Source organism: Tachypleus tridentatus, chromosome 12 (assembly GCF_004210375.1).
Source record: "Tachypleus tridentatus isolate NWPU-2018 chromosome 12, ASM421037v1, whole genome shotgun sequence".
In the NCBI taxonomy this organism is placed as follows: Eukaryota; Metazoa; Arthropoda; class Merostomata; order Xiphosura; family Limulidae; genus Tachypleus; species Tachypleus tridentatus.
In genome coordinates, this window is record NC_134836.1 from 43,679,615 (window position 1) to 43,706,588 (window position 26,974).

Here is a 26,974-nt window from a genome sequence, read left to right on the forward strand (position 1 = left end):
ATACCAAATTTGGATCAGAAATTACGAAACGCAAATTAAAATTTTTGATTTTCATATGTAGATGATTTTTATCTTTTTATTGATTTAAAAATAAACAATTATTAAAAAACTATTGACATTTAATGCATACAGTACTATGATCGATACTGTTTTCTTTCAAGCTAAGTTTTCATAGGTTTTAAAATCCGTCCGTCATCTTACAACCATTAATACCTTTCTTATTTGCATACGCAGTTAAACCCCTTGATGTGTGGATCGAGAATAGCAATCGACCACTTTCCACAAAGAAACCAAGCAAACTTATTTGTCACGTAACAGGCTCGCGCCCTACTGCGCAACTATCATGGTGGATTGGAGGAAAGAAACTTCAAAGTGCCAAAAAGCGATCCCCATTTGAAAGAAACCGCAGCAGGAACAAGACCACCAATGTTCTCATCTTCAAACCTAGCATTGACGATAACGGCAAATACTTGTCATGCAAGGCAGAAAATCCATTAATCCCGGGAAATGCAATAGAAACTGGCTGGAAATTGGATGTGCACTGTAAGAACATTTCTTTTAACATATTTGGACGTTGTCTTAGAAATTAAGCAGAAACTAGGATTTGACGCATTCAAATTTTTTATATTCTTCTAAGACGTAAATAAAACCTTCCTAAAACACAGATATAACCTTAGTTTCAGAAGATCTAAACTTTGCATGTTAAAGAATGCCGTATTCAATTTTATATATAAAAAAGAACAAAATATGTTGTACTCATTTGGAGATTCGTATCTAACGTTACAGAAAAGTATTAAATTATTTATTTTCTAGATACACCTCAACTACATCTTCGTCTTGGAAGCAAACTACGCCATAGTCATATACAAGAAGGTAATGACGTTTATTTGGACTGTTGTATTCAATCTAATCCTCCAGCTTCTGAAATAACGTGGAGGTTTGAGGGAAGTGAGCTTTGCGCAAATGCCTCGTTTGGGATTATAATCAGCAACCAGTCTTTAGTACTTCAAAATGTTAAGAGGAAGAATAGAGGGCGCTATTCTTGTTTAGCAACGAACAGTGAAGGGAAGGGAGAGAGCAATATGGTGTTTCTTAGAGTACAATGTAAGTTTTTCACTCTTAATTCTTCTGTAAAGTTTTCAATCTGTTACCCAGAAAATATAAACAGGTTAAAATTTTACAAGCACGTCTTTTGGTATATTATCCTTACCTACTGTCATAAACTGATTTCGCAGTTCATTTTTTTATGAGGTATTTATGGCAACCAAATATAATGGTTTTATAATAATAACGTTTCTGACACGCAATTTCCTAAATGAAACTTGTTAATAGAATGTATCCTTGACGCACCGGATATATGTATTTCCTGTTTAATGATTGCTGCATGTTTCAAAACACAAAACTCATGAACACTAAAGAAAGTGAAATAGCAGATTATACATTCTTTAGTATTGATTGGGTTTAACACTATCTTTGAGATTAATCTTTTTGTTTTCAAAGTCAAGATAAATTATGTTTTTAGTTGAGTTACGGTGTTAAGGTTTAAGAAAAGCTAACGCATTTAAATAACATGTCATATGTTACACTACTTTCAGTGTCTTTCATAATCTTGTGATAACCTTTACTACAAGGTGTGCATAAAATTTCACTTATGACACATCATCTTATGCACAGATAGATTACTTTTAGTTTTCAATGAAAAACATGTTTACCAAAAATTTCATGTATTTTATATTATTAAAAACACTGATACTGAGAGCACGAAGTAAGAGCATTTTGGTTATTTCACTTTCAAGTCTAATATTTTTCTATGTTTCTACGTAACAGGGTTACCTCATATCAGAACAGTGTGCTTAATTTATTACGTTCATGATTCCTTCACAAAAATTCCATTTTCTGCCTTATGTTTCCATTCATATATAAAGACATGTATGTAATTAAATGCCCTCCTTCAGGACAGTGGTTAGTTGACGTACTTACAATGCTAAAATTCAGGGTTCAGTTCTCCGCAATAGCTAGCCAAATGTGGCTTGTGGCTTTGTTCTAAAACAAACAGACATAATTAAAACAGCAAGTGTTCAAAATAATTAATAGAACTCCTAATCCAAACATTTAACAATGTAATAAGTGTCAACAGAATATATGCTTTCTCGATATCACAATATGTTTTATAAAGACATGGACTTTCATATGCTTTTTTTAGCTCAAGGTCACAAACATTCATCGTGAAGCTGTCCTATTCGACATTACCTAGAGTTTATTTCAGAGCTAGCTTTAAGTATTTGTCTGTGTATTAATACAAGCCTTATGAAATACTGAAGAAATGTTTTTTAAACAAACTGTAGTATACATCCTGTACATTGGTAAGAACTTATCAGTATATACCGTAATATTAGTCCGCCGCTGAAACAGCTGTAAATCTACAGATTTACAACGCTAAAATCAGGGGTTCGATTCCCCTTGATGGACTCAGCAGAGATCCCGATATTGCTTTGCTTTAAGAAAAACACACACACTATAATATTTTATATTCATTTAATGAGGTACTTCGAACGAATGTATCACTTTTAATACTTACGCTGTTCGTTGTCGCTGGTCACGGAATATAATATTACATTAAAAAAAAATACAAAAACATTGCTGTTGCTTTTATTTAACTGGTTGTTAACTTCAGTACAATTATCTCTATTAACACACTAAGAGTTCAAAGTGAAATTAGAATTAATGATATTATATACTTTAGACATGTATTATTTGGATGTTATTGTTAGAAAGGAAATAAAACGATAGGCTCTTAGAGACATAAGTTTCTAGTGTATGATTCCACATATTATACTACGTATCAGAGAAAGACTAAATGTGGCGTTAAGGAAGTATTAATTGAATACCAGTATGCAATGTAGCCTAAAACTAAAACAGCACCTTACGACATTTATGAATCGAATTAAGTTAATTTCATGTAACATTTTTTCACGACTGAAGGGGTTATCTTTCAGCGTTTATATTATTGTTTTGTAGCTGTGTTAGTTAAGATCTATTATTTCTAAATTTGTTAAAATAAACAAAATATTTACCTTGATTATAAGCTCAGTTGAGTCGGTATTCAAGAGTAAATATCTCTTGCATATATATCTTAATTGAAAGAAGTGAAAGGTGCACTTTTATTTGTGCTCGTTTCAAACAAAGATTGCTTAGAGATTATAATTAATTATAACACACTTTTAGCGCAAAAGAGCATAAGTTTGTTACTGAAGGTTAATCATTAAAATCTTTGTTTTGAAACAAATGGAATTAGAAGAAAACACTCTTTCATTGTAGTGTAGTTGATGTTTACGTCACCACTAAGCTAGTTTTCGTTCCATGTATATTAAACATTATTACATAAAGATGCAAAATACGTACATTATTTTATTTACCATTCAGTGATTTCAAAAAAACGTTAGTACATAAAGTACATAAAATATATGAGCATTTGAACTGACAATCCAAAGATATGCATTTATTTATCTGTATTGTATATTTAAATGTTTCATCAAATCAAGGATGAAATGTGTTCTAGTGGTTCACGTGCTCGAGTTTTATATTCGAAGGTTCATGGTTTGTAGGCCGTTGCCACAAAAATAATCTCCGCAATTTTAAGTCGTAAGGACACTGTAAGAGTGGCAGTTAAATTATATTATTCAATACGAGTGTATGTGTGTTTTTCGTAAAGCGAAGCCATAAAGGGCCACATGCTGTGTCCACCGAGGAGAATCGAACCTCCTAACTTTAGACCTGTAAATCCTTAAACTTACCGTTGTCTCAGCAGGAGACTATTCAATACCAAAAAACAAGTCCAATAAATGACGATTTGTGTCGTCGAAACTGTGTTCCCTGTATTTATAACTTCAAATTTAGAGACAGTCAACCACAGATAGTATTTATGTGATTTTGAGCAAAAATGCTAAAAATAAGACACACATCGACATCAAACAAATCATAAACGACGTTTTAGAAATAAAGTATAGTACCAAACATGACGTTAACAATGGTTTATGTCCATCGTTTCTAAGTGCAATATTTCACAAAGTTTAATGTTATATATTATGTTATAAATAATTAGTTTATGTTTGCAAATCACATTAAATTATTATTATTTATTCAAAATGTTAATGTACATTTGTAATGCACGAGAATATATTACACGTTTTCTACTCAGATAAACCTCGATGTAAAGGAAGGCAACGGTTTCTTTATGGAACAGCAAAAAACGAAGCTGTTAGAGTGCCGTGTGAAGTTGATGCCGACCCTACTGATGTGGATTTTTTATGGAAGTTTAATAATTCAGGGCATGTAGTCGACCTTGAGGATTATAATTATAAGGAAACTAGAAGTGTAGCGACGTATAGTCCTAAAACGCAATATGATTACGGTTCATTGTTATGTTGGGCTAAGAATGCCGCTGGTTTGCAGGATATTCCCTGTGTATTTAGTATCATTCCTGCAGGTAAGAACAACAACGTTACATATATGCTAAATAAGTGACATAAAGATAAAAATACTTTGTTTAATATTCCTGAAGGTAAGAAGAGATCCTGATGTTTGTAATTGCATTCTCGAAAATTTTACTGAATAAATAAAAAAAGCAAAAAAAATGTTTACGTAAAATACTAAAGTAAGTCGCGCATATACATTTCCTATGCATATTAAATTTAAATATCTAAATATATTACCCCATAGTCATTGAAACCTCACTAGCTTACATTCTAATATGCATTTTAAATGGTTGTTGTTATCTTAATATTTTGTCTTCATTTTTAAATGTATTTAATTGTAATAAGGTAATGCGAGACTATTAAAACTATGCCATATAAATGTAAGTCGAGAGAGTTTTAATTTTTAAACTGACAGTTCTCAAATTTAGTGATTAAGCTTAGAATAATCAACGTTATGTTTTAAATCCTTGTACCCGAACTCATTGAATGATACTAACTGCTCCTAATTGTTAAGACGATGTCATTGCGAAGTCATTACAAAGTTATTGTTAACAATCTACAAATACAAAAATAGAGCACAATCATGATGCTACGTCAACAAAGAATCTTGCACTAGTAGAAAACTTGAGTATCATTTTATTTAAAAAATGAATAGTTTATTCGGATTATTACAGAACTTGTTTTTGAAAAAGCTGGTTACATATAGTAAATTGAAAAGACGTGCATTTGTTCTAAGAGTATGTACATTTTATGTTATGTGAAAAAACAAAATTTTAAATAATAAGTAAAGTACATTTTATCAAGTAAAAATCATTGCATTTATGATCGTTTAACACCAGTAACATTTCAATAGCGTATTTAATTTGACATAAAATATTTGTTTTCTGTAGGTTAACCTAATGGCTTGCGATTCCTTTTTTTATATTTTCTTCTTTTTCGTGGAGGTTAATTTACAGATGACAAATATACCCTTTTTATTAGCTATCAGCCTAATCAACTAGCAAATAATTTAGGTGATATAAAGCTCTAACGTGATATATATTGCATTTAAAGCAAAAGTTACTTGTGCATTTCTTAGAGCAAGTGTTATTTATACTTTCAAACCCAGTAAGTTACATTTATACAGGTTAGTCTAAGAGATAGTGTAACAATAACTATGTATTATTATAGTTTACTAATAATATTGCAGGTGTACCAGATCCTCCCCAGAATTGTACAATTGTTAACAAATCAGAATCATCTTTCCGAGTGAAATGTTTAGAAAGCTTCAATGGGGGACTTGAGCAACATTTTATGATAGAAGTTCACGATAATTTGATCCAAGCAGTCTTAATCAATGTAACAGCCAAGCGGCCTGTTTTTGTAATCGATGGACTGTCGTCTGGAAGGAGATTTCTCTTACAGATTTCTTCTGTAAATGACAAAGGAAGAAGTCAAAGTGTGGTGATGAACCTGAGCACACTTCACATTCCAGAAACGTTAACTCATAAAGGTTAGACATTTCGAATTTGTATCTTAAACCTATAACAGTAAGCTAAGTTATTAAATCAGTTGTATTATTTAAAGTAATGCAAATATTTAACAAATAACTCAATAACAGAAAACTAATATAAAATAAGTATTATTCTCAAACCGTGTGAAACGTTTAGCTGAATTATATTTGTATAAACGTTATGTAAAATAATTCTAGGAAACTGAATTACTTAGTCTAGAATAAGATATTATCTGTAATTTCGGAATTCTAATTAGTTTTAAATAGCATCATTACATTTTGTTCTTTGTAATCAAACACAAGATATATAAGCAGTAGCAGCCGCGAGCTCAACAGATGATGTAGCTTACCTGTGCAATTTCACTAGATTGTTTTTGTTTTGTTTTGTTTTTTGAATTTCGCGCAAGGCAATTCGAGAGCTATCTGCGCTAGTCGTTCCTAATTTAGCAGTGTAAGACTGGAGGGAAGGCAGCTAGTCATCACCACCCACCGTCAACTCGTGGGCTGCTCTTTTTCCAACGAATAGTGGGATTGACACACAGAAATACCACACTAATTAACATGTTTTAATTACAAAGTCAAACCTCATATTGAGAGTTTTCTATTCAAACAAGTTTTAGTAGCAAATAAAATATAGTTCGAAGTAAACGCTTATTGTTTTCATTATGTTCTATCAAAATACTGAGTGTCACATGTCTGTCCATTTATGACTGTCCCCTAAAGTAACTCTCTGCTTGGTTTTGTGACTGTTGAGTCATTATAGAGTTGGACTGCTCCAATGATTTATTTACACTCTTTACACTACATGACACTAGTAAAGAATTTTGCTTTTTTAAAGCTATACATTGTTGCTGAGGGTTTTTAAGGCGTAATACGACTTCGATAAAGGTGGCTAAAGCACATTCATGCCTTAAAATAATAGTGATGGTTTGTCCTCACCAACATATTGGTTTTTGTGTGTGTGAAACATGAGTATCGATTGGGCTAGATTCCTGACAATATCGGTGTCACTACACATTTGTTCATCTTGCTGAGGGATAGTTGCATCTTGCTTTTCATTACAGTTTTACTACAGTCTCCGCTTTGCACCAAAATGTTGTCCACAAAGTCTAGCACAAAGAATCTGGTTAGAAAGACAAGAAGAATTAGATCCATTTCGTATATTTTGAAGGGGGCTGGTAAGAAGGTGATTCTTATAGAAGAATGGCTTTAATAATGAGCCAGCCAGATTTGAATTTTGAGTAAGTATGTATTTCTAATTAAACTAACACAAGCTTCACTAGCTGTGACGTACAAATATTATTCATGTAGCAAAGAATTGGATAAATGTATGATCACATGAGGTGTATTCTAGCAACCTACTCAGTTAATAAATACATTGCCAGTCTAGTTTCCTAGACCTTTAGTGTATCGACTGTAGGTGCCCAATAATATTTTCTCCCTTCCGGCTGGCCCCTTTTTTTTTTTTTTTGTAGGAATCAGGCGAGTTTGTAGAACTGTCGACAAAATTTTCGCGAGTTTTCGTCAAGCAATCATTGTCGATTCCTACGTTTTCAAGAATTCTCTACAACTTTAGAGAATAGGCAGGACTTGCGCAATACAATCAAGAATACACGTCAAAGAAAAAATATATATACAAAATAAGCGTATATATATATATTGTAATAAATATATAATGAGAAATCTGTTACACTATTCTGATCATTATACTTGGAAGAATGGACAGATTAATCGAGTGTAGCCATATTTAAAATCTATAACTACTACCAACTGTGAAATGAATAGTACAAACCCAGGTTTTTCTTCCACTAGAATAACCTCGTAATCATAAGTGAAATCAGTTAGTGATTCTAAAGCAAAACAAAATCATTTAGTAATTGCCAAATTTACTTTTGATGAAGGAAAGTCCACTTTTCGAAAGTGTTCGGTCTATAGGGTTTCGTTTTTTGACTTAAAAATTAAATATGACTAGAGTAGTTAGCCCTAGAGTAGCTTCGTACAAAATTAAGTAAACAAAGAAAACTAATTATAAATAAAGTTAAGCACTACATCAGTATCTAATACTTACTAACACTGTACTTGTTATTGTAACTGAGTACACAGTATCATATTATGTAATAGAAATAAAGACACAAAGTAAATTTTCATTAAAATAAAAACGTGATATATTCTGATTAACGGCTCGGCATGGCCAGGTGATTAGGGCACTCGATCGTATTATGAGTGACGTGGGTTTGAATTCCTGTCACAACAAACATGATCGCCTTTTCAACCGTGGAGAAGTTATAATGTGACAGTCAATCCCACTTTTCGTTGGTAAAAGAATACTCCAAGAGTTGGTGGTTGGTGGTGATAACTAGCTGTCTTCCCCGTAGTTTCACATTGATAAATTAAGTAGGCTAGCGGAGGTAGCCCCTGTGTAGCTTTACGTAAAATTCAGAAGAAAAAATTGTAATTAATTCTTATGGTCCCTTTTAAACCATTGTTTACAATGAAGGCTTCTATAGAAGGGGAAAAAAAGCTGGTAGTTGAAATAAAAATATTTAAATATACAGTTTAGGCCGTGTATTTTTTTTTCACAAAAGCTTATGGTGGTGGTTCCTAAATTATACATATGGCACATTTGTAGTTAATTCTCTGGGTTAAAAGGATCTTTTCTCTTTTAAGGTTTGGTTATTTGTTTTGTGTTTAGCGCTAAGCTACACAATAAACTATTTGCATTCTACCAGGATTTTGCTGGTATGCGTACTTCGTTGTAATGATTCACTACCGTTGTTTAGTCATTATTATAAAACTGGCCTAGCCCAACTTCAATTTGAATTGGACATAAAAACCTTAAAACTCATTGAACATTTTAGAAGAATGGCAGTCTACAATATTTCACAAGGAAGTGTATACTGCTATCAAAACGAAATTTCAGTATTATTTGTCTTTCTCATTCCTTCCTTTTTATTGTAAATAAATGGATATTTATTTTTTATACAAAGGCGGAAAGTATAAAGATTGCAAAAACACAATTTAATCTAACGTTGAGCGAATAAGTAAAATTAATATACTAATTATCTCTAACGCTAATAATCATATATTAACTCGTCTACAAGGTCTTAATGACACAATGCATACTAATATATATAGAGAGAGACTTGACAACAATATATTAAAGAAATTTTGAATGTGAAGTTCAGGAAGTCATGTGAAAACAACATAACTGACTTAAAGTTTCAGAATTACATTTTTTCTTTGTTTGATGTTGTGTAGTTATTGTTATGCCGCCAAAAAATTGTTAGTTTGAAAAAGTTATGCAAGTGTTTTTCAGACGCAAAATATTCATATATATATATATATCCAAAATATTCAGATTGGAGAATTATAATTTCAAGTATGGGAATGTCGTATGTACTTAATGAGCTCAAAAAACAAAGGACTATGGGTCAACTTGGGGTCCAGGAGCATGAATAAAGAGATCTACAAGAAGTCGTATCTCAGCAGTGAAAGCAAAGTGTAGTATCTTAAACACAAATGTCAATGAAAAAAGCCATTTATGTGCCATGGGCAACGGTACTCACTATAAAAAAAAAAGTCTCCGCCTGAAAAGCAACACAAATTACATGTACACAAGTTCCTTCATGACATATCTGTTTAATTCCTATATATCTCAAGGAACTGGTTAATGAAACAAGTGTTCATTCTATTATATACGAAGACATTTCAGTCAAACTGGCAGACCCTGAAACTATAGATTTCTATGTATTCTGACTGTCAAAGTGTGGACTGCAGTTCTGTCATCTTCTTACAATATATAGATTACGGAAATCATGCACAAAGTTCTGATGTGTTTTGTATAGATCAAGTCTTGTGGAAAAGTCTTTGTAATGAAATTATGCTGTTAGGCTATTGTGAAAATGGTCAGTTGTTAAATAGAACATGTTCGGCTGTGGCTGTGTGTTTATTTCAAGCAAATACAAAAACTACACATATATATGTTACAGCTACAAGTGAATACTATTATATTTACTTTCCAATGTATTGAACTGGTGATTTAAACAACCCAACTATTTTCTTTCGTGTCTTATCCAGTATTATTGCCTAAACATAGTAAAATCAAACAAAAGTACATTACAAACCCCTTTCTCTAAATAATCTGCAAAGTTAACATTTGATCAAAAAAAATGTGTTACTTACTAATCCATGCGTGTTATTAAGGTATAATAATCACATGCAATTTATCTAAAGAAATGTCAGGTCTAAGTCTTAGTTGCAAATTCACGTTATACCTAGTACTGTGTAACACATTCCAAAAATTCTTATCCACAGTAACGTTAACACAAACATGTTCAATCTAAACAACAAAGTATTGACAGCTCAAGTGACATATAGGGTCAGATGAGCTATTTCTGGTTATAAATATTACGATAATCAGCACCAACAAAGTGCTTTGTAAGTAAAGTGAAACACCCACCCAAATACGAAAGCACTTAGTATTGCATATTTTTTTACCATGTCTTGCCATTCTCGTTTCCAAAATGATAGAATCAAGTACACCGTAGTTCTCGAATAACATATTCATAAACATAGCATTCTCTGTACATATCAGTTCTGCACTGCAAAGAGAACGATATCACTTTCTTAAAATATTATGTTGTTTTTCCATACTCTTAGTATGTAACAGTATAATGTAGGTAGTTACAAGTTACCATGAGCGTAGCTTGTGTACCATTATTTTTAATTTGTGTTTATCTCATTTTAATACCTATTGATAAAGCATGGTTGTCCATTGAGATTCCACCTCAAAAGTATTAACAATAAATTATTTAGGTCAAAATAAAAGAACTTTTTTTTTTTAATTAGCTGACGAATATATCCAATACGTTAAGAAGTGATTCGAAATGAAATGTAACTGAATCGCATTTGTATAAATACATTAAACAAAACAATTGCATTGAGCGCTATCAATACTGGGTGTTAACAATGAAAATAATTAAATTTACATCTACGATATTTCAAACTGTTTAGTATTAGTCTTTAATAGTGATTGTACTCTTGACTGAAAACTTGTAGGCCATTGGTCGAAAGCCATCGCCGAACATTGTCGTACTTTTAGCCATAATGGCGTTATAACGAAATGGGCAATTTCTTTATTCGAAGGCAAATAGTAGTTTAAGGTGTATTAGCTAGCTGCTCTCTTCCAAATATATCTCTTCAGATTTATAGACGATTAGCGTAGGTCTCTCTCTATCAGTTTGAGAGAAAGTTCAAGAAACAAATAGCAAAAATTAAAAAGAAATCAAGGGCTAACTCACAATAGCTGTCGTGTTAAAGTGTCTTCATTTACAACGCTTTCAATGAAATTACACATACTTTTCATTTCTGTGCTTTAAACCCAATAAATATTTTGCTCAATATATTTAATAAGTATATATTGCTGTTTGTATTATACCATCCTTCTTGAGTTTAGACCGAACGTACTTTCATAGTTGTAATTACACCTATATGGATAAAAAGTCCAGATACTTTCCATATCACGTTAGGTTGTTGTAAAAACAAAAATCATGAAATTATCTTTATTACGTTGATCAACAAACACAAAACTTTTGTAGTTTTGTTTGATTATTACCCAAAGGATAACTTTGCATCATTAAAACTTTAATCAACCTATTTCATATAAATAGCTAAACGTGTTTTATGCAAACTTTGGCCAGGTAGTTAAGGAGCTTCGCTCGCAATCTGAGGAGCGCGGCTTCGAATCTCCTTCACACTAAACATGTTTGCCTTTCAACCGTGAAGGCGTTACTATGTAACGATCAATCCCACTATTTGTTGGCAAAAGAGTACACCAAGAGTTGGCTATGGATGGTGATGACTAGCTGCCTTCCTTCTAGTCTTTCACTACTAAATTAGAAACTGCTACCACAGATAGGCCTCATGTAGCTTTGTGCAAAATTCAATACAAACAAAAGTGTAGATATCATCTTGCGCGAAAGGACTTTGATGCAATAGTATTTACATTGGAGTGCTTTTTATTCACATTCATTTCAGTTCATACTCATTATAATATTTGATGTCTTTAGTTAAAATATTTCATTTCTTAATTGCCTATTTCATTCTAAAAAGTTTACTCAAATATTTATTAGCGGCTCAAAGAAGGGCTCTGAGCTTTACAAGTACAAAGTAATAACTCAGCTCTGTCATCTGTTGACCTATTTAAGATCTAATCACAGTTTTGGACTCTAAAAGTCTAACCATTTCGACTCATGTATGTGACCCACAATCTCGTAGATTAATTTACTTTAATCTCAACTAAAATAATTTCAAGTAACCCGGCTGTTGAAGATTCCCTTTTCATTGCTATTTCAAATACTTGCGTTTGATGTTTTCTCTTGGAAAATTTGTATGTTTAAAGATAGTTTTTTGACTATTTATATGTTTTAATTGTTTTAGTTTTGCTTATGTAAAGAACCGTATCATTGAATAACCTAAAATATTTGAGTATCTAGTCAGTGGCTGTTTTTAAACTTAATGATTGATTTATGGTTAAATTAGAACCATCGTTAATTATTTAACACTCAGAACCAACTGAAACATTCAAAATTGGTAAGTTATTGTCAGTTAGAAATATTACTCAAAAATATAATTAATTCAGTTATATGCATTGACTTTTCATGTAAATTGTCTTTTATAACATCTCGACAAGTTAAGCACTTATTTAACATATACACTTAAAGATGGGTCTTAAAAGAAGCAGAAAGTGAAATTTCCTGAGACTGTTAACCTAGTAAGTAGAATTACGAAATATGTCATGTGGTTTGTTGTACTTCACGAAATCGTCCTCCTGACACAAAATCCTCTAGGAAAAACATATATTGATTCCTAAATGCCAGAAACGTATCCCATTGGAAAAGAAACTATTGATTTCTAGATTCCAAAAACTATATTCTTGGAAAAAACATTTATTTATTCCTAAATGCCAGAACTATTTTTAATATAATTTACAACAAACAGGATTATTAACAGGGTCATGAAATAGAAAAAAAACAAAAAAACAAGACGGAATCCTTAGTAGCCGTGTACTTGAAATTCTTTTAGACAGAAATAGAGGAAATTAATTGATGGTAAAATTTTATTTCCTTATTATTAGTTATATTTTCGAGCATGGCTCGGCATGGCCAGGTGGGTAAGGCACTCGACTCGTAATATAAGGGTCGCAGGTTTGAATCCTCGTCGCAGCAAACAAGCTCGCTCTTTCAGCCGTGGAGACGTTATAATGTGACGATCAATCCCACTAGTCGTTGGTAAAAGAGTAACCCAAGAGTTGGCGGTAGGTGGTGATGACTAGCTGCCTTCCCTCTTCCTACACTGCTAAATTAGGGACGGCTAACACAATTATCCCTTGTGTAGCTTTAACGCAAAATTCAAAAACAAACAAACAAATAGTACTGCATATGTGAAAAAAAAAATGACTCTGGTTCGAAAGACACAACTATCCTCACAAAGCTTACATGATTCCAACGTTCAATGCAAACAATCAACCTTGCTCAAACGAAAAGTTTATTGGAAATTATAATTTCGTTACCATAAGTATCATATATTGACGTATCAGGCCAGGTTCCGAGACAGACAAGTACTTTAATTATAGACTCCGGAAACCACACAATGATCTAAAACTTTTATCACCCATAAATGGACTTGTACGAAATAAACTTGCCAATTTTGTCAAAAGACTGGAAATGTGGTTTATAGTATGGAAAAACCAATATGGACCAATAGTTTCCATGTTTTCCCTAAGCACTATGTTATATAGAGTGAACAAAAACGTAAGCAAGTCGAATAACGTAGAATGCCTTACATGGCGCTCGCGTATACCAGAATCTCTATTAGCCTACCCTCAAATTAAAATTATTTCAGGCAAGATTAGAATAAATTAATCTATTAAACCTTTTACTAAAAGGATTTGATCTCCTAAGTCCAAAACTGCAATTAGATATCAAATCCATGAAGAGATGATGGAACTATGAATTAAATGTTTGAACTTGGAAAACAAAACTAGAAGCCCTTCTATGAACTGCTATTCCGCAGCTGATAAATACGTCATGTAATTAGTCTGAACACATTTGTCAAAGAAAGTTTAATTTCGTTGAAAGTAAATAGTTAATACATTGATAAGCAAACAGCTATTTAGCTTACACATGTTTTAAAATAGCTTTGTATCGATTTAGTGGAAAATATTATTTTATCGTAAAGCTCAATTTCAGATAAAACAAAGTCCTAGAACTAGTAGAAATAACACATGTTACTGAAGCCGTAGTATCAGAAAATTACAATATTTAGTTTTCCTTTGCAGATACTCAGTGGAATGTCAACATAAGCTCGATGCTGATAATATTAATCGGAGCGGTTGGAGGATCTGTTGTAATGGCTGCAATTATTTTCGTTACCATGAGGTACTGTAAAACAAAAGGTGAGCCACTGTTCAATAAAATGTTATCGTGACAAAATGTCTAAATAACGCCAATTATTATTTTTTTACAGACATCCATTTTTATTTTAGTTTATAAGATTATACCTCGTACGTTTTAGCCTCCTAGACTTTCTCTAAGATTAAATTTTCTTTTTCTTCTCAGCTTAATGATGACTGTTGTTTTGAATTAAGCACAAAGCTACACAATGAACTATCTGTGCTCTGTCCACCATGGGTATCGAAACCCTGTTTATAGCGTTGTAAGTCTGCAGACATACCGCTGAACCACTGGGGGTTTTGATGATGATGATTTTAATGGAATGTATTTTATGTAAATTAAGTTAAATGGATAGATACGTAAGTGGCGCGGCATAACCGGGTAATTAGGGCGCTCGACACGTTATCTAGACGTCACGCGTTCAAATCCCCGTCACTCCAAATATTTTCTTCTTTCAGTTGTGGGGGTGTTATAATGTGACAGTCAATCTTACTTTTCGTTTGTAAAAGAGTAACCAAAGAATCTTCCCTCCAGTCTAATGCTGCTAAAATAAGGACGACTAGCGCAGATAGAGCTAATGTAGGTTTGCACAAAATTTTAAACAACTAAACAGATACATAAATAATTTATTTTTTCATGAGTATTCACATTTTTGAGGGATATCAAATAGATAGCCATGAATTAGATATTTGAGATATACACAGATAAGAAATGTCTAAAGTTGGTTTAAACAAAATGTTATTGTTCTAATTGTCTAAGGGAATAAATAATCTGTTCTCATTGTTTATACTAAACATTTTATAAAACCAAATAAGAGCTTTCTATATCTGGTAAACACTCTAAACCTGAGACCACTGCTGTACATATAATTCGTAAATTTGCCTAATTATAGCCTAAAGCAGTATATCTGATCGCAGTCTATTGGTATATAATCACCGTTTGATATATTTCAATTAAATTTTAAAGTTATTGATAATATGCCATTACGGGAAATTTAATTTCAATTTAGGTGAGAAAAAGATTTAAATTATATTCAGTAACACAAATTGGTAATACTAACATCATATATATTTAAGCACTTTTAATCACACTCGAAAATACTGTTTGGCATGGTAAATGACTAAAGCTTATAAGAATGAGTTCATTATTTTATTCATATTTTGAAAGCTAATGAGCACGATACAGTGCTAAACTTAATGTGTATATGAAACATGAATGTTATTTCTTTTCATAACGTATAAACACGAAACTCATTATACTTAAGAAAATTTAAATATTACGTGAGTGAACCCTATTTATTGTAAAAATAATGAATATATATACATATATATATATTATTTAAGTCAAAATCTCATAACATTATTAAAGATTAATTCTAAGTTACATATATTTTATAAATTCAGCCAGTTACGTATTCCGTTTGTTTCTCAGCGCTTTAATTAACTATTTTAAAATCATATTTCTTTTTATCTTGTATTTAATTCACCAAAAATGAATCGCTTATCCAAAAATTATCAATAATTAAGGTTTTGTTTTGCAAAAAAATAATATTATATTAAAATTATATGGGCACACAGTGTTATTTACAGTATATTGTAGTCCCTCAAGCACTGCCATTTATTTAATAGCAAAAATAAATAGTAGAGGTAAAACTATGTTTTTTTTTTATATTTGTGATGCGATCATTGACACCTGTTAATTTATATCAAATTATTTCATATTCATGAGAAAATTTATCTGTTTAAGCTTAGCATAAAAAAAGGAACTTTTTAGTTTCGTTATACAATTTGTTACGGATTGGTACATGTGTAAATAATTTTTATTTAATAATTTTAATAGTTTTTTTAATATAATAAGCTCTTTTATAAAACTAGAACTGTACTGTTTTGTTAATAGAACATACACCCTGGAAAGGTAAATTGAAGTCATGCAGTCTTGGCCGAGATATTCGCTCATTTGTAACTGTTATTAAGATAGAATACAAATACACTTAGTGTTATCAAATTGAGAAATACATGTCATATTAAACATCTACATGTAACATTTGTATAATGTACCGTAATATATATGGATGTAATGAGCTATTTATTAGAACAGCAAACGATTTTTTTCAGACACTTAAAAGAAATGCGCAATTCACCATTTTACCTATCACAAAAAATTTTACCTGAACTTATAATAACAAAATATAACATTGAATTATTATGAAGAGTGTTTGTAACCCAATACTAGTTCGCATTAAACATTAAGTATTTATTTGAACCTTCTCGTACTCTAATAGTCTACTACAAGGCGACATGGCATGCTGTTGATGAAGTTATTGACGTAAAGCACCATGATTTAATCCCAACTTTTTTCTAGAAAGCGCTGCCACTTAACTATATTAGTTGTCTTAGGGTTGTGATTAGCAGGTTTTCTGTTCATTTCTGCTCAACATTTCTGATAATATCCTCCTTATCGAGATAATCCTATACAATACGGACACTGTTGGTTGTAGCATTGTTATTCTGGAACACAAAGTTATTGCCAAACTCTGCCCTGGTATTTCACCGAAATATCTACTATATGTGATCCTGTAGAATGTGCCATTGACGTTTCCTTGAAGGATATAAAGGGCAGTTTATCTATAATTTTGAAAAGCTGCCCAAATATGTATTGCACCACCTCTTGTGTATTCCTTCTAAGAAAGACTGCATTCCCTCATTTGTTATTTAGGCAAACAGCTACACGAGTTTTACTATCAGCTTTAACAAGCCGGAAACACAACCCATCTGTAAAGATGATATACTACCAGTGTCTTAACGTTTTTGCATCCTGTCTTGCTCAAGTAAGAAGTTGACGGCGATACATTCTGGTTAATAATGGTTTGCAGAAAGCCCTTTAAAAACAACTTATTTATCGGTATCTTATTTACTGTTCTCTGGATACCATAGAACGAATGTTGTCTTGCCATTCACTTCGCAAAATGTTGCTTGATTTCTTTCGACTTTGACTTGATCAAAACACGGAAATTTCCGGCAAACAGTATTTCAGTGTCAACCAGTAGTCTTTCCTGGAACAACGTTTCCTATAGTTTGATTACGTTTCAGTGGGTTTACCTTATGGTTTTGGCAATGTCCGTTTGCTTCATACCCTTTCTGGAGAGTTGAAAAATTTTACGCAGTATGCCTTCTAGCACGTGACATGGCATGCCAGTAATCCAAGTACAGAGAAATTGTTTGAAGAAAACATTGAAATATTAAGACAAAGATTATACCAAAAAACACAGGTCGTTTAAAGTAAACAAGTGTATATATGTATGTTTTGACGAACAAATGCTCAAAACAACTGATACATATTTGAAATAACAACTCGTATATGTTCATCCGATTATATGTTACTTTCTCTGTTACTACTCAGACATTTACTCAATAACTACTCCATGCATGTTGAGAATAACATCGATAAGAGCAGTATGAGAACATTTTTGCCAAGGCTGTATAATCTAAGACGTTGAAAACATTTTTACTGTAGTGATAATTGGATGATTTTATTTTTAATTAATGTGAATTATTCTTACAGGACAGAAAACAAAAGAAGATATCACTAAGTGAGTACCAAAATCTAAGAAGAATTACATTTATATGTGCGTTTTTCTTATAGCAAAGTCACATTGGGCTATCTTCTGACTCTACCGAGGGGAATCGAACCCCTCATATTAGCGTCGTAAGATCCGTAGACTTGCCTCTGTACCAGCAGGGAACAATTAAATTTTAAAAAAAAACAATCGATATATTAATAATTCTTGATTTATTGAAACATCGTAGTTAGTTAAATAATTGTATATTCACCCCCCTTTTAACTCTGAAGTTCAAATAGTATAAAACATACGCATTTATTACTTAAATATCAAACTGTGAATTATTTCTTTGTGCTATATTCTTGACAAATATAAACATAAATATTTTCTGCTCCATTCAAACTATTATAGGCTTGATAAGTATGAGAAAGCTCAGCATGAGTTTGAATCATTTTCATCACAAAACTGTCCAGACATAATTCCAGGTAAGAACACTTGATTTTTTGCGTGAATTAGTTGTTCGTGCAGACAAATTGCAATGTACTAACAAGCTTCTTTCTACTGTATGTGATAAAGCTATTTATATTCTATGTTATTTACTTTTAGTGAGTGTGTGTGTACACATATACATACGCAATTTAAGTGTTAGATAATTCCTTCTTTTTCACCCTTGTTATTGTATTCCTTATTACCTTATTAGCTGCTAATTGCATACACTGCTTTGTGGAAAGTAATTGACTCAGTTAATTGTTTAAGTACTTGTGTCTTTAGATTAAACGCCAATAATCTTCAAGAAAGTGTAAATGTGCCCTATTTCACCGTGTATTTACCTAATTTGAAAAATAATTTCAGATAATTTCCAGTTACCGTACCAAATATTATAGTAATCAAGCCATCCAGCTATGGGTGGTGAATACTATCACGCGTAAACACACAAACACACTTATAACTGGTCATCTTTATGGTAAATTTTATCTAGAAGCCCATACAACATTGTGCAAAATGTTATCGTTTGTTTTGGTTTCAATTGACACCAGTATTTTTATGTTATTTAGGACATAATCAACTACCAAACTCTAATGCCTATGAAAACTTGAACAAAGGTTATGAACCACAGTGTAAAGATTCGTGGCCAAATAAAGAAAGCGAGATTGCCAAAAGTTTCACTTCTCGTGGATTTGAAATGGTAATTTTTTTTCTGTTACTAAACATTCTATGAAAGCGTTATTTTTATTTTATGATTAAATAATATGGTTAAAAGAGGATAACATGAACAACAATTTATTCCAACGTTGCACTTATTATGTAATAACTGAAAATAGAGTGTTGTATGATATGGTAAACTATTCTTAACAATGTAGTAAAAACTTCATTTTAGTTAATAAAACTATTTTTTTCTGAAACTATGTTTAATTCATAAAAAAATCGTTCCTAGCTTAGTTTAAAATTCATGATGTTGAAATGAAAATATTTTTAATAAAACATCACAATAATTAATTAAAACATTAAGTAAGTATTTAGCAGAAATTAAAGATAAATAAATAACCAAATGTCTACTTTCGTTGATTTACATTTTATTTTACTCACCAGCAGGTGATATCTTGCCCGTCAAGCCCTGTTCCAAAAGAAGAGCACCGACTGTTACGAAAAGAAAACGCTTGGCCTTCAAGTGGAAAACAACAGCAAATAGTGGAAATTCTAAATAAACCTGCATGTGTGAGGCCTCTTTACAACAAAGGACAAACGGAAGTTTCACTTTTGAAAAGACAAACTGACATCTAAACATTATTCCTGAGACCTGAAGTTTCACAAATAAGCGAATTTCTTATATATAATTTTCTTGGTATGAGAAGTGGCAAAACAAATGAAAGACGTGGTTTCGATATTAAAAAAAAAATGGTATAGTAATACGTACCCTGTTGCCAAAGACTGCACATTATATATTATCAATAACTTAATCCTTGATATGTATATTTAGCGTTTCGCTGATACATTACTATCAAATTTCAGCTTTCAGCGATAACTCAAATCTCTGAGCGCACTTCATTTACTTTTGAAAAGTCCAGTGTCAGAGTTAACCAGTGTTTTCATTTTATATGTCTGTCTTTCACTTTGAAAATCAAAGGTTATGGTGATAACTGTAAACCACATATATAAATGTGATTTTTTTTGTGAATGTGCTATTGATTATTTCGAAAATTTTATTTTACCTCCTATTTATTTTTCTGCCTTTTCAGACATTTAATTATCTTGAATGTATTACAAAATTGGGCATTTGTTTAAGATACTGAAATGTGTAGATGACATAACATACGTATATAAATGTATATATAACTGTACCTTTCTGTATTGTGTCCACGTAAATAAAATGCAGTACAGCTTTTGTGAAAGCTATTATGGTATATTTTACAAAAGTATTATTTCGCACTAGGTTATTGTCCTCGAAATAATTACAACCAACTATTATGTAACTTGGAAATATTGTGATAATTTCCATAAATAAAATATTTTCTACAAGGAAACCGTTTTCAAATAATCTTGCAATGTTAGATTCGTAAAATAGTAACATATAAAGCTGATCAGATGTGAAATTTAAACCCACAATTAAAATTGTTTGAAATAAATAATTAAAAATATAATTATACATTAATTTTCAGTAGCAAAATAAGAATTACAACTATAAGTCAGATTATATTTATCGCAAATCTATTTGTGAACTAGATTATGAAAAATGAGCATAGAAAATACAGTAGTTTTTAACTGTATATGCCAGCTGCAAAGTTATTTTACTTAATTATAAAACGTTACGAAGCAAGGTATACAAAGTTATTCACTTTTTGTTATAAGATAACATTCTATAGACAAACTAAATAGGTGCTTGCGAGTATGTTTCATTTAGGTCCATTGTGATTTTATACGATTTGAAACTACATTTCAGGTTTTATTGTCATTCTGTATATAACATTATTTTAAAATATTGACTCAGAACTGACAATATTCGGATGAATAGGTCACAAGTTTTAAATGTTAAAGTGAATATCATCTCTATATGATACTGTTAACCCATGCAACAAAACTTCTGTATAACTAAACAATACAGTAAAAGTATGATAAAACACTAAACGTGTTAAGTACCTCTTCAAGACTATAAGATAAAATAATGTATCAAGGCAAAACCTGAATTGGTTGATGTCATATATTAAAATATTTTTACACGTTTCTTCCATAAGTAACAGAATTATTACGTTTACTGCAAACAGAGGATTTGTTTAGATTTAGTAGCAATTTAATTATTATTAGATTGTTACTATATAGTGTACGGAATATAATCCGAACTGTCCTCTCCTTACTTGTGAATAATAAATTATTTAGTCTTGTCAAAATAAAGTTATTTGTAGTAATGTACGTAACATTTGATGAAAATAAAATATTTTACGAATTATTTGTGAAAGTATTAGTCAACATAGATTTGGATAAAAAAGCCCTTATTAAATGTAATACAAATGAATTTTGATTGTTTGAATTTTACAACAGACTACACAATTGGATATCTGAGCTTTGCCCATCAAGGGGATGCGAGCCCCTGATATTTAGGTTGTATGCTTACAAAATTACAACTGACCCACTGAAAAGGCCCGGCATGGCCAGGTGGTTAAGGCACTCGGCTCATAATCCGAGGGTCGCAGATTTCAAATTCCCGTCAAACCAAACATGCGGACCCTTTCAGCCGTGGGGGCTTTATAATATGACGTTCAATCACACTATTCGTTGGTAAAAGAATAGCCAAAGAGTAGGCGGTGGGTAGTGATGACTAGCTGCCTTCTCTCTAGCCTTACACTGCTAAATTAGGGACGGTTAGCGCAGACAGTCCTCGTGTAGCTTTGCGCGAAATTCAAAACAAAGCAAATCAAATTTGTGGGGAACACAAATTACGCCACCGCTTAACGGGAATGGATTTACCCCAGGGAATTATTTGCTGGCTATCTAACTTTCTGAACAATAGAACATGTAAAGTAAATGTGAATGGAGCCCACTCAGGGTCCTTTTCACCTGAGGCAGGAGTACCACAGGGAGGGGTAGTTAGCCCTATCTTATTTATCATGTGTGTGAGTAATATGCCACTGTCGGACCTAAACTTAGGTTTTGTATCACAATTTGCTGACGATGTAGCGGTCTGGAAAAGTGCCCCCACTCCTTCAATAGTAGCAACAAACCTCCAACCAGTCCTGAATAATATAGAAGAATACTGCTAGAAATATAGAATAAAAATAAATATTCCAAAAAACAAGTAATACTATTCACCAGATTAAATAAACTGAAAAAATATCCACCAAAGTTCCACATGAACGGATCACTTTTACAGACTGCTACTTTGGCTAAACTTTTAAGATTAATTTACGATACCAAATCAACATGAATACAGCATACTAACAATATCCTGACTGGTATCTGGAAAAGAGCAAATTATGCAAGAAGTCTTTCATGTAAAAATCAAGGTATATCACCTAATAATACAGTTTTGTCTGTTAAGAAATATATAAGTGCACAGTGACTTTCCGAACACCATGTATAATAAAAATCTACAAAACATACATTAGGCCTATAATAAAATCCACATGTCCAGCCTGGATAAACATAACACAAAAACAATTACACAAATAAAAAAAATACAGTAATCTTAACTTCCGCCTATAAAGTACCACGTAGCATTTCATCCTCATTCATGCACAAGTATGCAAACATAGAGACAATGTCTGAAAGACTCTTTCATAACGCACTAAATTATTTATTAAAAATGATTTAATGTGTGATCTCGACAGATACTACGTACATTATGAACATAATCCTAAATACCTCTCTTTTATGAATATATATTTAAGAAATATAAATCAAGCTGGTCACCATGCACTAGTATAATATTTATGCTTTTTATTGTATATATGTGTTATTATTAATGTTTCTTTTCTTTCCCTCTTTTCTTTTTCCGTTAAATATATATATATATATATATATATATATAAATATGCGAACCCGCGACCATCGGATTACTAATCGAACGCCTTAACCCACCTGGCCATGCGGGCCATACGTGTCAAGATCTCGCTTAAACCATATAAACTCGAAGATATAATTACATTTTAAGTCGGCAAGAAACGGAATAACAGCAAGAATTACTATATCATGAAAATCGATATTAACTAGATGATGTGTAGTCATCAGATATATGTGCTATAAAAGTATTTCAGAAACCACAATCAAGAGGAATATGTTCATAAGCCACCAGAAAAAAAAAAAACAACTGGTTATCAATACATTGTGACACAGTGAGGGTTTCTAAACATATCAACGGTAGGCTGGCTATTTACCACTTGCGTCATTCCTTCGCCAGTGGTCTGGATTTGAATATCTCCAAAGGACCACGGTAATAAGATTGGAGACAAACAACTATTTTAAGACTTTTGTTGTGCTTCGACTATGAAGTATGACAATAAAAGACTGGGAACGTAAAATATGGTCTGAGGGATCACATTTCCTACTTTCTATATTAATTATACAGAACTCTGGAAAAAACAAAAAACACTTAGGACGTTTAACGTTACTTCTCTTATTTCGAATACGTAGGCATGTTCCTGGGTATATAGGGGAGGGTGCAGTATTCTCAGGGTCGCTGATTTCACTTGAATCAGAGGAATTTATAACAATGGAGTTTTCTCAGACTGAGTTCAATGTACAACTGAGTAAATGCAATCTCTAGTCCTGAAACAAATAACGGTTGGGGTTTGAATTTCGTGCAAAGCTACACGAGGGCTATCTGCGCTAGCCGTTCCTAGTTTAGCAGTGTAAGACTAGAGGGAAGGAAGCTAGTCATTACCACCCACCGCCAACTTTTGGGGTACTCTTTTACCAACAAATAGTGAGATTAACTGTCATATTATAACACCTCCACAGCCGAAACGGCGAGCATGTTTGTTGTATGGAGATTCGAACCCGCGACCATAAGATTGCAGCGCCACCTGATAACGCTGGGCCGGAAATAAAGGTATACAAGTATTTGTTTTGAACATCTCCATTGGAGATCTTTCTAGTTTATCTCATCTCTATTTATAAACGTATAAAATGCGTCTCTAATCCACCGTCATCACCATCAATATGTCTTATATCGAGAAAACGTGGAATTATTTAAGAAAAATAAAGATGGCATTCTTTTCAGGATGTGGGTGCTAACCATGTGACTGACGGCTATTCTCACTGGAAAATAAGACGTGTTGAGGAAAAATCACTTACTATTTGTATACATGTTCTGTGTTGTAGAAACCGTTTCTCCGAGGAAATACTTTAATACTCTTGTTGAATTATGTAGTTCTGCGAGTAACTGGAATTAGCGGAACTTAGTATCCTTCATTTGCGAATATTCTATATTAAGACTATATACTTAATAGGAAAATACATTCTGAAATTAAGTAAATATAACCACTTAGTATGCGTGAATGACACAGGGGGGACATTCTTGTGGCATATGCCAGCTTTTCTGATTATTATAGAAGGGGCAAATAATAATCAGAGTATCCTTGAAATTGTTTACCTATCACTCTTTTCTCAGGATGTTACATATTTGCCCTGATAAACTAGAACACTTCAAAACAACACTGTAAAACTATACCACGATAAAACTGTTTCAAAGAAAAATGTTAACTGAGATTTCAATGCTAGTATCATAATCACAGAAGCTCGCATTACTTGTGTATCACTGGGATAAGTATGGATGTCATATTTATCATCATAATTACTTGTGTATCACTGGGATAAGTATGGATGTCATATTTATCATCATAATTACTTGTGTATCACTGGGATAAGTATGGATGTCATATTTATCATCATAATTACTTGTGTATCACTGGGATAAGTATGGATGTCATATTTATCATCATAATCATATGCTGTTGACAACTTTGAAACAAGTATATACATTGATAAATGAACCATAGCTAATTTGGGACATGTAGTAAAGTCTTTGACACGCCTATTTCAGGCTATTAAGAGAGAAATAAGTTGTCCAACTTAACATTACCTATGTTCTAATCAGTGTGGGCGGTCAGTGAAAGAACTGTTATATACCTCATCCGTATAAAAGATATAATATTTCATATGTGTTTGCATATAATCCTTAAAGATCAGTACAATAAATGTGAATATCAGCTTACGATAAAATAACAAAGTACCTAGATCATAAACCAACAACGTGTTTAGTGTACTTAAAAAAATTAATACATTATTAAAAATGTATAATGTTGTGTTTGTAATAATTAGTAATATATTTGCTAAATATTTTGATGCTTTGTTTCTGCAGGAAGCTTAAAAGTAGGTGCATCTATATTTAAAGTAATATCAATAATAAACATTGAATGATTTGTTGATAAATATGTAGGCTATAGATGAAATATGGCCGTGATTGTTAAATTTATTATGTGCCAAGAGCTGTTAACTATGTTATTATTACTGAGTGCAACATGTGGATATACATATTGAGCTCATAATCATGATAAGAATCAAAGAGTTTTTCTTAATTAAAATAAAAAAAAACTTAAAGTTACTAAAGTTTCTTAATATTAGTAAGCACTAGATCATTGTCAACGTTATGGGTAATTTTACGGAAGTATTAAAACGGATATTAAATTAGCTACAATAATTCTAGTCATACATTTATATGCAATAATTGGTATATGACAAAAAGTCTTTGAAAAAGGACACTATCATTAAAAGCTCATAATTTTTAAAAATGCATGAGTGTATCAATTAAAATTTATTCGTTTTCTTCACGCTTCATTAAGTTCGCACAAATCAAAAACTTTTATCACTGAAAGCGCGTGTCAAAAGACTAAAATCTGTAAGTACCTTACTGAGATACTTCTCGCAAATGATAGACATGAAAAATTTAAATATTTGAATTAAAATTTCAATTAGTTCGATGTTCTATGTGTCATTAAACACGTGATTTCACAATAATTTAACATGTTATACTTCATTCTATTTTCATTACAGTTTCTAGATGAAGACACTGTAAATTTAATTGCGTGGACAGGTAATGATCATGCATTACCAACATTGTTCAGAATACGAACATTTGCTTCGTACACCAAAAGCGTCATAATTTTCTTCACATTTTTCGTTGACTGAGATTTCAACCTTAACTTAATACTTAACAAGTGATTAACCGTACAGGTGAGCTAAATGAATAACTTTGTGAAACCTCTAATGTACTCGAAGTTTATCTGGGAAATATTATTATATACTCTAATAGAAAACTGTGCAAACTCTGTGAACGATACTGAAACTTTTATAGAAATTATAATTTCACCATAAAAGTTACTCTTACTATATTGTATTATATTCGAGTTTGTTCAGTCTGTTAATTAGATTTTGAAGTGATTTAAATATCCTAGTGAATATTAATGGTACTTTAATCCCGTCTGGATAGTATTATTCATTCTGATGTAGCAGAACCATATATCAAAGATATTGATGAAGCAAAGGGATTTGACGTGTTTACTTCGCTGAAAGTTTTGTTTTTACTCTCGAAACTAAATCGCCAACTCAAGCGTCAAAAATAAATAGCAAAATAAAACAATATCTAAAGTACATGTGTATCTAAAGTAACTAGTATCTCATCGCGTGCTTCTGATATTAAAGAAACTTGAGATGGTGTGCAGGGTTTGGTTACACTTTTGATTCTAAAAATTACTTTGATTGGATGACTGGAAATCAAAACAGTGTTCATGGAACCTTAATTTATTTCTTAATTCTTAATTATTTTAAAATGAAAGTTTCGATACTTTTTCCGCATGGTAGCAGGAGTGAGCTTGACTGCCCTTTTTTTTTTTACATATAATTTTATCCTTGATATCAAAGTCTTGTGTTGTTTGCTTTTAAAATTAATAGTAGTTAATTATAATGCTGTTTGTCTGATGATGTGTGTTGAGAGAACATGGAAGAA

At 31.8% G+C, this 26,974-nt stretch overlaps 1 protein-coding gene across 2 annotated transcripts in view; it reads left to right on the plus strand.

Moving 5' to 3' along the window:
* Nucleotides 1-21,392, plus strand: part of LOC143233148 (protein turtle-like) — a 102,078-nt gene extending 80,686 nt beyond the window's left edge. The window contains exons 5-13 of one of the 2 annotated variants that reach the window (XM_076469089.1): nucleotides 235-543; nucleotides 814-1,104; nucleotides 4,199-4,486; nucleotides 5,665-5,967; nucleotides 14,306-14,422; nucleotides 17,982-18,009; nucleotides 18,391-18,464; nucleotides 19,035-19,165; nucleotides 19,570-21,392. In XM_076469089.1, the coding sequence (XP_076325204.1) occupies nucleotides 235-543; nucleotides 814-1,104; nucleotides 4,199-4,486; nucleotides 5,665-5,967; nucleotides 14,306-14,422; nucleotides 17,982-18,009; nucleotides 18,391-18,464; nucleotides 19,035-19,165; nucleotides 19,570-19,761 (1,733 nt within the window). In that variant the 3' untranslated portion in view covers nucleotides 19,762-21,392. The remainder of the gene's footprint in view (nucleotides 1-234; nucleotides 544-813; nucleotides 1,105-4,198; nucleotides 4,487-5,664; nucleotides 5,968-14,305; nucleotides 14,423-17,981; nucleotides 18,010-18,390; nucleotides 18,465-19,034; nucleotides 19,166-19,569) is intronic. The other variant, XM_076469090.1, reaches the window with a different exon arrangement.
* Nucleotides 21,393-26,974: the final 5,582 nt, after the last annotated feature.